The sequence below is a fragment of the Salvelinus fontinalis genome, chromosome 20 (genome assembly GCF_029448725.1).
Source record: "Salvelinus fontinalis isolate EN_2023a chromosome 20, ASM2944872v1, whole genome shotgun sequence".
Classification (NCBI taxonomy): Eukaryota; Metazoa; Chordata; class Actinopteri; order Salmoniformes; family Salmonidae; genus Salvelinus; species Salvelinus fontinalis.
The window spans coordinates 5,399,485-5,413,526 of record NC_074684.1 but is presented as its reverse complement, the minus strand read 5'-3'; the positions used below and the strand labels follow the sequence as shown (position 1 = coordinate 5,413,526).

At 42.4% G+C, this 14,042-nt stretch overlaps 1 protein-coding gene across 2 annotated transcripts in view; it reads right to left on the bottom strand.

Annotated features, from left to right (window-relative positions):
* LOC129817184 (ATPase family AAA domain-containing protein 2B-like) overlaps nt 1–14,042 on the bottom strand; it is a 117,635-nt gene that overhangs the window by 60,207 nt on the left and 43,386 nt on the right. For both annotated transcript variants that reach the window (XR_008753669.1, XM_055872178.1), the window contains exons 21-24: nt 12,241–12,437; nt 11,806–11,965; nt 7,205–7,327; nt 3,984–4,109 (exon numbers count right to left, since the gene is read on the bottom strand). Coding sequence is in view for 1 of the 2 variants with exons in the window: in XM_055872178.1 (XP_055728153.1) it covers nt 3,984–4,109; nt 7,205–7,327; nt 11,806–11,965; nt 12,241–12,437 (606 nt within the window). In the remaining variant the exon portion in view is untranslated. The remainder of the gene's footprint in view (nt 1–3,983; nt 4,110–7,204; nt 7,328–11,805; nt 11,966–12,240; nt 12,438–14,042) is intronic.

The window sequence follows — 14,042 nt, the reverse complement described above, 5'->3', positions numbered from 1 at the left end:
TGACCTCAGAAATGAATTGTTAGACTGTTCCCATCATATGACTTTACCTGTATCCTAATACGTTTAGTTTCCTTAGAAACTAAATGACTCATTTGTGTGCTCCTTAACATGAGTCCATGCGGTGTCTGTGTTGCCCACGAGGGGATGTGGGTCAGCTGGTTTTGTTTCTTAGGTAGCAGCAGCTGGGGTACAGCATGCCTGGATGAGCACACACACTACCTCAGTGTCCACAAGCACATGGGCCTGCGGCTCTCCAGTGAGCTCTCTTAGTTTTCTGTTGCATGCATACTGAACACAACCGTGAGCGCCAACAATGGAAGTCTTTACTTGGCCAGTTCAATACGAGCTTGAAGAGGACACATCCTTGGCATTCAACAGAAAAGAAAAAGGGAGATAGTTTTGTTCTCAGTGTGTATTGAAGAATCTCTGAATACACACAATAGAAACACCATGTGTGTGCATGCATCTACTTCCCCTGTTGTTCCATAGCACATATCCAGGTCATGGTCTATTCAACCACCCATGTCGTCAAGAAGAAGTGTTTACTTGTAAAAAAATACAAATAAATGTCTCTTCTCATCAAGAACTTCTGATGATTTGGCTGGCAGGGGAGAGTGAGAGAAAGGGTGGAGAGAGAGAGAGGAGAGAAAAGGATGGTTGCTTCCACTACGGTGTGAGTGGACTGAGGCAGAACGTGAAAGAGCCAACAGAGGCAGGAAGACATTCAGCTTCCAGCAGGCTATTGCTTTGGGCGCCATATTGACTAACCTGTAGTACATATATGTTTACATTTAGAGTAATTTAGCAGATGCTCTTAAACAGAGTGACTTACAGTAAGTAGTGAGTGATTGCTTACATTTTCATACTTTTTCCCATGCTGGTCTCCCAAGGGAAAAATGCATTAGCTCGAACAACTCTATACAGGCCTTATTACACGCCATTTTACAACCTACTGCGTTAAATGACTTGTGAAAACGGCTCTTCTCTGTCCTGGCACCCCAATGGTGGAATCAGCTTCCCCCTGAAGCTAAGAAACATCTGAAACCCAACGTAAGATTTTTACTATTCATTTATCTTGAAACACTTAACCAGCACTTGCACTCGACCCTCCCTACCTCCCAGCTCTGACTACTAACAACTATGTCGTCGAGGAAAAATGTACTTTCTATGCCGGAGATATGTGGTTGTCCCACCTAGTCATCTTCAGATGAATGCACCAACTGTATGTCACTCTGGATAAGAATGTCTGCTAAATGACTGAAATGTCATTGTGACAGCATTGTTATATCATGCCGGTAGAGTGTTCTCCTTGACTTATGTCGGCAGTTCTTGGAATATTACTCAAAGAAGAAAAAAACAGCTGATGGGCTCTCCTTTCCAATCATGGATAACATTGACAGTCAACATAAAAGCTGAATGTCTGGGGGGGGACGGGGGGGACGGACGACGACAACTAACAAAGCTCTCTAAATATACGCCTAGAGCTAATGCAGGACATTTTACAAGAACTGCTATAACGGCAAACTGAGCGGCAGAGCTACAGCTAATTGTGTTAACATGAACATGCAGGATTTACAAGGTGCCTACACAAATAGCCAAGTATTCCCAAGTTAAAGACAGTCAGCTCACATGGTTTGTAGAAACTTGAGGCGTATGAATGGGAACACAGGAGAGTGAATTATGGATGAGGGGAAGGTACAGTGGTCGACCTCTCCTCCACATTCTCCTGGCAGTGCCCTCACTATAAACCCAGGAGGGGCCTGGGCTGGCACAGCCTAAACCGATAGGTTATGGGGCTCAAATAACTCCATATTTCCCCATATAGCCTAGTACAATATTTGGCCCAAACTAAACAGGTAGCCTAATGGCTCTGAACTGGAGCTCGGTCCCAGATTCCTCAATAGTGCACAACTTTCGGCCAAAATCACGTGGGGCTACCACACAGTGCTATAGGAAATAGAGCTAACTGAAGGCCCTGGGTAGAAGTTCACCCAAATTCACTCTGGTTCACCCTCACCCAATCGTAACCTTTGCTGATGGAGTTGCCCCTAGACACTGATTCAAGGCCAGTTATGTTTTTCTGCCTAGAGACAACTTCATCAGCGGCAGTCTCGCTCTTCCCAAAGGGGGGGCAGTGTGTGCAAGATTCTGTCATATCTATCTCAACACCTAATTGATTCCCCCTGATCAATTAATTGGACATGTCACCAAAGTGCTCCAGGTGAAAATTGGTTGCCGATGATGAAATAATGAATTACCCGAGCTAATTAATTCAGTTCTGGAGCGTGGTGATAAGTTGTGGGACACAGTGAATTAGTGACTGACATGTGCAACACTTTGCTTTGGCTCCTGAGATAAAAAGGGGAGACACTAATGGGGGAGACAATTCGCCAATTTAACCTCCTTGGATTGGTCAGACAGGGTAAACAGAAGAGGAACATAATATACTTGACTACTTCTACATGAAATTCACAACCATTTAAAACCCCCTGGGTTAGTAATAGCAAATGTGACAATGTAAACATTGTTAGAGGATTGACTGAGGTCAGATGTGGTTGTAGCTGATTGTGTTGAATACACCCACAGAATAAAGAGAGCTTGAAGTATTTTGATTAAAAAGGAAGAAAAGAATCTCCTTGACTACTACATGCATTTAGTCAATCACTTGAAAGGCCTTGCATTATTGGAAACAAACGTGATGACAAACAATTCTACAGGTTTGACAGAGGTCAAAGATTGATCAATCAAGTTTATTTTATATAGCCCTTCATACATCAGCTAATATCTCAAAGTGCTGTACAGAAACCCAGCCTAAAACCCCAAACAGCAAGCAATGCAGGTGTAGAAGCACAGTGGCTAGGAAAAACTACCTAGAAAAGGGATCCACTGTATCCATTGATCCACTGTAACTGAAGCTGGTTGTGTTTATACTATGTACTGTACTTATAGTTTATACTCTTATGCCTATAAGTCACACACAAAGGGAAAAAATGACTTCAACACATCAATCCAAGTCCACACTGTAAACCCTGAATTGTGTTAAGGCAAAGTGGTGTACAATAAATCCAGCATCGCTTCTCGCCTCCTAGATCCAGACAGATAATTAACAGCAAGCTAGAAGCTAAGACACACACAAAATATTGAAAGTAAAAAAGGCTCTAGTCAAGGCCTACTTCTCCCTGGGCCAAAACTCTGGTTAACACACACAGCAGGAGGCCAATTACAGGTCTCCAGATAGACAAGCGCCATGCTGTGGCAGAACAGAGTATGGAGTAAGATCTAGTCCAGTAGTGCCTATACTGTAAGTGTGGTGGCTTTATTTGTTATTTACGTTATTAGTGGTTGTGACCCAACAGATTCTGAAACAATACGTTTAGACAAATCTTACAAGTCGGCCTAAACTGGGAGGGGACACCAGGTAACTAGGCTGAACCAGGATTCAAATACAGCAGAAGATTTAAAATCAGAGTTGTAAAAATCTTCATTCATTCAGACAGACAAACTCAGTGGTACAGGCAACAACCTCAGGCATCCTCCAATAACATCGACACTCCCTTCTGGTCAGTAGTACAGGCAGGTAATGATCTGGTCTGTCTGCCCCCCCCCGCCGTGTGCACCTGGTGGTGGGAGCAGGTAATTGCTATGTGGCGTGATCACGCTCCACACAGCGCTGGGACGACGTAGACACAGGAGAGAAGACTAGTCTCTCTAACGTGGCTGCCCACTGTGTGCGCGTGTGTTGAGCTAACACGGTGAGGCTGCTGAGTTGTGGGAGGGTGGATCTGTAATCAGCTAAATGACCTCGTTCTAAATGTTCTGAACACCGATCTGAACACCTCTACACCTTACACACACAGACAGCCGTGTTGAGTCACACGTCTCACGTGAGTCAACCGTGGTGTGAGTGTTAGTTGAGCATGTGTGTGGGTGCCTCCCAGTGTGTGTGTTAAATGAGTATGCTTGTGTATATGTGTGGTACTCACTGCTGCAGTGGTGCTTGTCGACGGCCTCTCCCTGAGTGCTACTCCCAGCGTTCTCCTCTCCAGCCGGCTTCCTGGTGGTTACCACGACAGCCAGGGAGACAGGAGGCACATCCGGAATCTGGAGGTCTGCAGACAACATACAGGGTCAATAAAAAAAATATGTTTTTTATTGTCACATACACAAGAAAGGCGCAGTGAAATGTGTTGTTTTACAAGGTCAGCCCGTAGCGCACAGACACACACTTCTTCCCGACTCCAGGGCAGAACCATATCAGCCAAGATTAGGTTTTGCTGACGCAACCCAACACCAGGCAATCGAACAGGACAAATGGATACCTTAGCATCTCTACTGGCACATTAAATATTCACTGCTGTATTCCCTTTCAGCTAGTTGACTTCTGCTCCTAAAATATTAATTTGCGGCGGCTTTGTGTGTGCGTGCGCATCACCGTGAAACGGAGGAAATCAGCAGTGATGTGTGTGACCCTAGAAAACCCCTAGTCTTTGATGAGACTGTGTTTCTAAGACAGGAGACTAAGCCTTAGCAGTTTCAATAATACGGTAGTAAAAAGCTCTTATGTGCTCAGAGTGTATCAGCCTGCACACAACCCATCCTCTCTTTTCCCTCCATCCCCAATTCCTCATTCCACCTCCATCACAAGAGCGGCTTACTTCAGTTATACTCACATGCGTGTTTCTGTTCTGCATGCATGCTCGTACAGGATTATTCATTGATAAATATGTGGTGTGTGTAGATTTGCACATGATCCTGTATGTATGTGTATGTTTGCATGTGTGTGGGTGATTCTGTGTATAGAATCAAGCGGAATGTACATGCATAAGTATGAACATATTGTACAACCAAGTACCTATTACTACCAATACTCTATCTACATTCTCCTTGTGCGTGTACACTAACAAGTGTGTTTGTGCGTGATCGTCTTTCTCTGTGACTATACAAGTTTACATACAGTTGAAGTCAGAAGTTTACATACAACCACTGCACAAATGTCTTGTTAACAAACTATAGTTTTGTCAAGTCGGTTAGGACATCTACTTTGTGCATGACAAGTCATTTTTCCAACAATTGTTTACAGACAGATGATTTCACTGTATCACAATTCCAATGGGTCAGACGTTTACATACACTAAGTTGCCTGTGCCTTTAAAAAGCTTGAGAAATTGCAGAAAATTATGTCATTAGAAGCTTCTGATAGGCTAATTGACATAATTTGAGTCAATTGGAGGTGTACCTGTCGATGTATTTCAACGCCTACCTTCAAACTCAGTGCCTCGTTGCTTGACATCATGGGAAAATCAAAAGAAATCAGCCAAGACCTCAGAAAAAAAATTGTAGACCACAAGTCTGATTCATCCTTGGGAGCAATTTCCAAACGCCTGAAGGTACCACGTTCATCTGTACAAACAATAGGACGCAAGTATAAACACCATGGGACGACGCAGCCACCTCCTAGAGTACGTTGGTGCGAAAAGTGCAAATCAATTCCAGAACAGCAGCAAAGGACCTTGTGAAGATGCTGGAGGAAACAGGTACAAAAGTATCTATATCCACAGTAAAAACGAGTCCTATATCGACATAACCTGAAAGGCCACTCAGCAAGGAAGAAGCCACTGCTCCAAAACCGCCATAAAAAAGCCAGACTACGGTTTGCAAACGCACATGGGGACAAAGATCGTACTTTTTGGAGAAATGTCCTCTGGTTTGATGAAACAAAAATAGAACTGTTGGGCCATAATGACCATCGTTATGTTTGGAGGAAAAAGGGTAAGTCTTGCAAGCCGAAGGACACCATCCCAACCGTGAAGGACGGGGGTGGCAGCATCATGTTGTGGTGGTGCTTTGCTGCAGGAGGGACTGGTGCACTATTCAAAATAGATGGCTTCATGAGGATGGAAAAAGTATGTGGATATATTGAAGCAACATCTCAAGTCGTCAGTCAGGAAGTTAAAGCTTGGTCGCAAATGGTTCTTCCAAATGGACAATGACCCCAAGCATACTTACAAAGTTGTGGCAAAAGGGCTTAAGGACAACAAAGTCAAGGTATTGGAGTGGCCATCACAAAGCCCAGACCTCAATCCCATTGTGGGCAGTACTGAAAAAGCGTGTGCGAGCAAGGAGGCCTACAAACCTGACTCAGTTACACCAGCTCTGTCAGGAGGAATGGGCCAAAATTCACTCAACTCATTGTGGGAAGTTTGTGGAAGGCTACCTGAAACCTGAAAGGCTACCTGAAACGACCCAAGTTAAACAATTTAAAGCCAATGCTATGAAATACTAATTGAGTGTATGTAAACTTCTGCCCCACTGGGAATGTGATGAAAGAAATAAAAGCTGAAATTATTCACTACTATTATTCTGACATTTCACATTCTTAAAATAAAGTGGTGATCCTAACTGACCTAAGACAGGACATTTTTACTCTAATTAAAATGTCAGGAATTGTGAAAAACTGAGTTTAAATGTATTTGGCTAAGGTGTATGTAAACTTCCGACTTCAACTGTATGAATAAATCAACATTGGTTCCCATTAGAGTCTAGTTAGGTATTCACAACCACCCTGGAGCAGGCGAACAAACTGTAAACTAGTGGAACATTACAAGTTAATGCATAGTACACAGCCTTAGCAGTGGTGTAAAGTACTTAAGTAAAAATACTTTAAAGTACTAAAGTCGTTTTTGGGGTATCTGTACTTTACTATTTATATTTTTGACTACTTATACTTTTCTACATTCTTTAAGAAAATATTGTACTTTTTACTCCATACATTTTCCTTGACACCCAAAAGTACTTGTCAAATTTACGCACTTATCAATCAAACATCCCTGGTCATCCCTACTGCCTCTGATCTGGCGGAATCGTTAAACAAACACGCTTTGTTCGTAAATGTCTGAGTGTCGGAGTGTCCCTGGCTTTCCGTAAATAAATAAAAACAAGAAAATGGTGCCATCTGGTTTGCTTAACATAAGTAATTTGAAATGATTTATACTTTTGATACTCAAGTATATTTTAAACCAAATACTTTAACTCAAGTAGAATTTCACTGGGTGACTTACCTTTTAATAGAAAATGACTCAAGTAAAAGTATCTAACTTTATTCAAGTATGACAGTTGGGTACTTTTTCCGCCACTGAGCCTTAAGCTAAAGCAACACTTTCTGGCAATCCTACAGGCAAGGAACGTGTGTGTGTGTGTTCCTCACCCCTCTTCCTGCGTGACTCCTTGATTTCCTCACACATGCGGTTGAACTCTGGGTCGAGCTCCGAGGCCAGCATGGCGTGCGCCGTGTCCTTCAGACTGCACGCTCTGTGGCGGATGATCTTATCTGGAGGGAGAGAACACATTCTGTCACTAATACACACACATGCACTCAATTATGTATTGGCATTGTAGATACATTATATCTACAGATTCAATTACTTAGGCCTGAAGAATCATATGACAGATATTAATTCGGGCCTACGAGGTTTATGCCCTGCCATCGTTCTCTCCCTGCCTCTGCCCTTCACAAGCACACCCTCTGCTGGCCACAACACAAACTACTGGATGTGTCCCTGCCTGGCCTCCAACACCGGGAGCAAGGGATTATTGGTCTCTTACTGTTTGGATGCAGACAAAATAGCTGCCTTTGGTGGTGAATGTAAGGAGACAAACCTCAGGCATACAGTCAATCTCTCCTCCCTTCTCAGAGACACACATATTGAATATCCAACACACACACACACACACACACACACACACACACACTTCCCTCTAACAAAAAATCTTTATCCTAAAAGCTGGTTGTCAGTGAGTTGAGTGTTTGCATGAGCGCGCATGTATGTGTGTAAACAGACATCCTCCTCTCATTATGCCACACAACCAACAGGTTCAGAAAGAGGGCCAGAGAGGTCGCCATCTGACAGCTTCTAACCACTAATTGGAAGACTGTGTGTGTGTGTTTGTGTGTATGGTACAGTCCTGTACTGTCTGTCAGAGTATGGGGCGACAGGGTGCAGGGCGAGTGTTGAGTGGAGGTCTGTACCCTTATCGAACCCCGTGTCACCTCTGTCGAGAGCTGACAAGGACATTCTGCCACCTACTTTGTGTTATGTGTAAACAGTGTTTTGCTGCGAGTTTGAAAATGTTTGGGTGTTTTCCTCTAGAGTGGTGGAGCTGGTTTGTTTGTGAATGCGGGGTTTACACTGTGTTGAGCGGATAGATTTAGTTTTCTAACTTAATGAAGTTAGAGGAAACAGGGGAACAAGACCTTTCTTCAAGATAGCAGAGTACAGCCTCTGCTTTTACTGCAAACAGGAGGAGGAGAAATGGAAGAGAGGAGTGGAGGAAAGGAGGAAGAAGAGAAGAAAAATAAAGAATAGGAAGAGAAGAGGACTATTTGGAAGACAAAGGAAGAGGACAGAACACAAAATGTATTTTTCAGTGTCTCAGAGCTCACAATGGGGAGGGGCCTTTAGTGCATCATTTGTGGCCACTGCAATCAAACAAAGGACCTGGGCCTTCCGCCTGCCAAATCACAGATATGATTTATTCATCCGTGTGTGAGCTCATGTGTATAAAGCTGCATTTAAATCAAATTGTATTTGTCACATGCTTTATAAACAGGTGTAGACCAACAGTGAAATGCTTACTTACAGGCCCTTCCCAACAATGCAGAGAAATAAAAGAAATAATAGAAAATAATGTTTTCTTTAAATTAAAAAAAATACACGAGTAACAATAACTTGGCTATATACATGGGGTACCGGTACAGAGTCGATGTGCAGGGGTACGAGTTAATAGATGTAGATAAGTAGATAACTAGGAATAAAGTGAAGAATAATAAACAGTAACAGCAGGGCATATGAGACGAGTGGAAAAAAGTGTCAATGGAGATAGTCAGGTAGCTATTCGGTTAACCACTTAACTGAGCAACAAGCAGCGAGAAAGAAACCTCCTTTAGTTTAGTTGGCCCACAGATGTACAGTATCCCAGGGAGATAGAGACAAAGAGGCTCCCTGAGAAATACAACGTCCAGTTTAATTGAATGCTGTCGGGGTCGCTAGGCTTCCATTTATATGGCTTTCAATTAACGCCACAGCATACGATGGGAACTTGAGTTCTTACCGTTTTTCCCACTACATTCATTCCAACTGCTTATGAATGATTCATAAGCCTAAATCCATTCCTACAACCTTCACTTTCATTTAAACACCAACACAGCCTGCGTGTTTAAATAATGCATGTTATTCTAATCGATTAGATAACACCTTTTCTTAAGTGACAACCCCTGCTATATTCAACTGTGTGGGAGTGTAGGTTTCAGTGTTTTCCCATAAGTACACAGAGTAGCCAGCCAAATTGGGCAGAACAAGCTCTATTATGGTGTTTCTACGGTACATTCCAATGCCTTGAATCCATCCGAAACACACAGCTAAATTATTGAATACTGTAACGACTTTACCTCTCAAATTGGTCAAATGAATTGTAGAATTGAGTAGAAAGAAATTGCTTTACAATTTTTAAAAAATCTTTTTTTTTTTAATTCAGTGTGTGTTTTTTGTTATCGTCCAGGCCTAGATGATCAGGACTGTCTTTCAAATAAGATAACCTTTAACATAAAACCTGTCTTCTCTTTAGATTAAAGTCATATGTACAGTTTTATTGCAAGATATGAATTGCCAATGTTTGTTAGTTTATTGTGTCAAAAAGAAGAAAAAAAGGTTGTGTTCTGTCAAGAGAACATGGACTGATTCCCTGTTTTTTTTTTTTTTTTTTTTTTTTTTTTTACCTTTATTTAACTAGGCAAGTCAGTTAAGAACAAATTCTTATTTTCAATGACGGCCTAGGAACAGTGGGTTAACTGCCTGTTCAGGGGCAGAACGACAGATTTGTACCTTGTCAGCTCGGGGATTTGAACTTGCAACCTTCCGGTTACTAGTCCAACGCTCTAACCACTAGGCTGCGCTGCCGCCCCTGTTGAGAAACAATACATAATTGTAAGAAAATGGATTTAAAATTGCTAAAATGTTTAGGGGGAAGACCCCCCGCCAGATTGTGTACCGCCACTTTTATACAAAGTCATTCGCCAATGAATGGACCTACAGGTATGATTGAAGAACAAAGTCAGTGTTAAACATGGGCTTTGCTACACAGAAAGCAGCAGATGACTGATCCATTTTTACACTCAAATCAGTAGGCCCATATCCATACCTTTAATAATATAATTAGCTTTAATAACCTTGCAAAAGAGCTGTTCGTTCTCAAAAAAACTCAGCACTAAGCTACACTGACGAGTCACTTTAGCAGTCACTAGCAAGTCTTGACATGGGCTTCAAATTCAAAAAAAAACTGATGCACTTCACAAAATAGATGGCATCATATTCAAGCATCATCTCAAAACATCATTCAGGAAGTTAAAGCTTGGTCGCAAATGGGTCTTCCAAATGGACAATGACCCCAAGTATAATTCCTAAGTTGTGGCAAAAGGGCTTTAAGGACAACAAAGTCAAGGTATTGATGTGGCCATCACAAAGCCTTGACCTCAATCCTATGAAAAATGTGTGGGCAGAACTGAAAAAGTGTATGTGAGCAAGGAGGCCTACAAACCTGACTCAGTTACACCAGCTCTGTCAGGAGGAACGGGCCAAAATTCACCCAACTTATTACGGGAAGCTTTTGGAAGGCTACCCGAAACATTTGACCCAAGTTAAACAATTTAAAGGCAATGCTACAAAAAACTTCTGCCCCACTGGGAATGTGATGAAAGAAATAAAAGCTGAAATAAATAATTCTCTCTTCTATTATTCTGACGTTCCGCATTCTTAAAATAAAGTGGTGATCCTAACTGACCTAAGACAGGGAATTTTTACTATGATTAAATGTCAAGAATTGTGAAAAACAGAGTTTAAATGTATTTGGCTAAGGTGTATGTAAGCTTCCGACTTCAAGTGTGTGTGTGTGTGTGTGTGTGTATCTATCTATCTATATACAGTGGGGAGAACAAGTATTTGATACACTGCCGATTTTGCATGTTTTCCTACTTACAAAGCATGTAGAGGTCTGTAATTTTTATCATAGGTACACTTCAACTGTGAGAGACGGAATCTAAAACAAAAATCCAGAAAACCACATTGTATGATTTTGAAGTAATTAATTTGATATATCAGCTGATGTAAGAAGGGCTATATAAATACATTTGATTTGTAAGCAAGTTGTGAATATCCAACGGAGATTGTCAATAGTATATACAGTAAATGTTGTGGCGGATTAAAACAAAAGATTAAAGAGGTACTGTGGCCTCCCTGTGAACAGAAGTTATGTTTTGTCTGTAATTAAAACCTTTTTGTGGTGATTAAGATTTAGTATAGGGAAAACCAACTGAATGTTTATTTTAGGAAAGGATTAAATGTTTCATAGGTGGTTTCCTTGGGAGAGCAGATAGTGAAATTCTGCAGTTCTATTAAGTATAAAGGTACCCAGATCAGGCCGTAAAAGGTGCTCCCAATTAAGTAAGCCCTGGCCATTTGTTTGCTTTTGCCCTACGTTTTACCACACCCACCAACACGTTATGAATATTTTTTAGTGGGGTCAATACAGTGTGATTTATTGCGTGGAATTATTTTATTCGGTTTTTGTAGGATCTTCACGGGTTAGAAACTATGCACATTAAATGGCACACAAATAAAATTTACTTAAGTATCCATTGTCCGAATTTTGGTTACACAAGATCTCCTGACAAGAAATGTACTGAAAACCTCAATGTAAACCTGGTACACAATGTTTGAAATGTCTTTAAATACACACACACCCCTCCATGTGTACCTGAAGGTTCCTTGTCAGGGTTGTACTCCAGGGCATTGCTGCAGATGAGGTCTATGTCCACCAAGAAGTTCTTGGCCGTCAGGTATTTATGGGTGTCGATCTTGGTCATGACCATAGATAGATCCATAGGCTGAATAATCACCTCCAGGTAGTCTGACACCTGAGAAGGAGGGGAGGGAGAAAGTCCATTTGATCTGGTGCAATTCACTCCATTTAAAATCAAAATCAGTTAAGAGGAATCGGTCCAGCACTGTCAATTCTCTAGAAGCAGTGCAATACTCAAATAGAGGCGAGAGGGTGAGGGGACAGGACTCAAATAATGACGCAACCTCCCTAGGGTACCTCATTCCTTTTTTTTATCATTACTGTATCTAGCGAGGTACACTGTTACATCTAGTATCTACATCATCACGCATTCTCTGTGTTGTTACCCACCTCCTCAATGTCAACAGGTTTGCTGAAGATGTTGAAGCGTTTGTCTACGGCGAGGCGCTTGGTGACGTCCCTGAGGAACAGACGCAGTTCTCTCAGAGTGTTCTCCTCCTGGTCGGCCAGACGAAGCTGTTCCTCGGGGGAGAGAACCCTGGGGCCAGGGACCTCCGCTACCGGAAGCACCTCCTCACACCGCAGGGCTAACGAGATAAGAGGATAGAGAGTAGGTGAGTGCGTGTGTTTGAGAGCGTTCTCCTCACCTTCTGGGCTACACTGCTTCTCAGGGAAAAGCGGACTGGGGCCTGAAGCCTGCACTACTGGTAGGACCTCAGCATGACAAAAAGCAAGTGATGTGAGAAAGGTTGAGTGTGTGTGTGTGTGTGTGTGTTAGAGAATGTGTTCTCCTCTGAATCTTCCACTCTAGGTTGATCCTTGTGGGAGAGGTGAGACACTCAGGCGGGGGGGGGGGGGGGGGGAAATCAACTTCTTTCTAAACAAATCAACAAATGAACAAAAACCCTGAACCCCCAGTCTCTGGCCTAAAGAGAGGGATGCGGTTGCTCAATTCCCGAATCAACCCCTAACCACCTAGGCACTCCTGTCAACCTGAAATTATTGGAACAGGAAGAGGGAGAAGGATTTGACTGCAATACGGTATTTGCTTTATGTAATACCCAGACTCTCGCTTAATTAAAATACCTATCCAGTTAGATCTACAATTAGATCTGCTGCTGATAGTTATTAGTAGCCTACCAAACTTGCTATCAGCCAGTCGCTAATGGCTGGTACTCAGCACACTATTGTCCTTCTAATCCCTCAGACATCAATATAAATGCAATAAACAAATCAAACTTCATGAGAGCCCTGGCATTCAGAGTTTGAGCGGATCACCTGTTGCAGCAGAGAACGCTCCTCATAGCTGGTTGATGCATTGAATGACAGTGTTCCTATAAGCCCATGTTGCACAACATTTCTATAGGCCAGTGGTCACCAACCGGTCGATCACGATCGACTGGTCGATCTCCAAGGCATTCCTAGTCAATCACCAAACATTTCTGTTAAAAAAATAAAAAAAAAAAAAAAAAAGGCTGCCTTTCCTTTGCTGTTGGTGGTAGGTGCACTTGATTCAGCAGCCCTAGCGCCGGGAAGACAAGTGTTCTCATTTTGAAACATTTGATGTGTCTGAAGGTAGAACTCCACCTACCCTGCAGGCCCAGAGAGCAAATCAAGTGCACCCATCAAGGCCTATCACCGGCCAATCAGTTAGCTCAGATAACCGTGTCTGCACAGTTTCCTCGAGCCATAGACTAAAAAGAAGCCTCAAATCCACAGCAAAGTTGATACTGTGAGATGTCCACTTTTAATTCCATGACTAGAGACTTAACGAAAACAGCAAAGAGCTGCTGTTTACGAGTAAGTTCATGTTTAAGTTGTTAGTCAACACTTTGTTCAACACTTATAAGCCATAAAATGTGCATTCTCACTACATCCACTCAAGCTACACTAAGAACTGCAGAAGCAATGAATGAGCATAGCAGTGTTTCGATAAGCTTGCGTTGAAGCGGCTTCTCTCTTAATACCGAGGAATATTTCACTCTCTCTGGTCATAGGAGTAACAACATGAATTGGTGCATGAAGCAGAACTAATGCAGTGCGACTTGAGTTTCACCATCAGCTGGAATACTGTCCCCTTATCTCAGCAGATGGAGAGGGGGGGGGGGGGGGTAAGTAGGATGAGAGGCAGCCTCACTGCTGCTCCCTCCCTCAGACTGACAATCAGTCCAGTAATTATTATTTTTGTATGA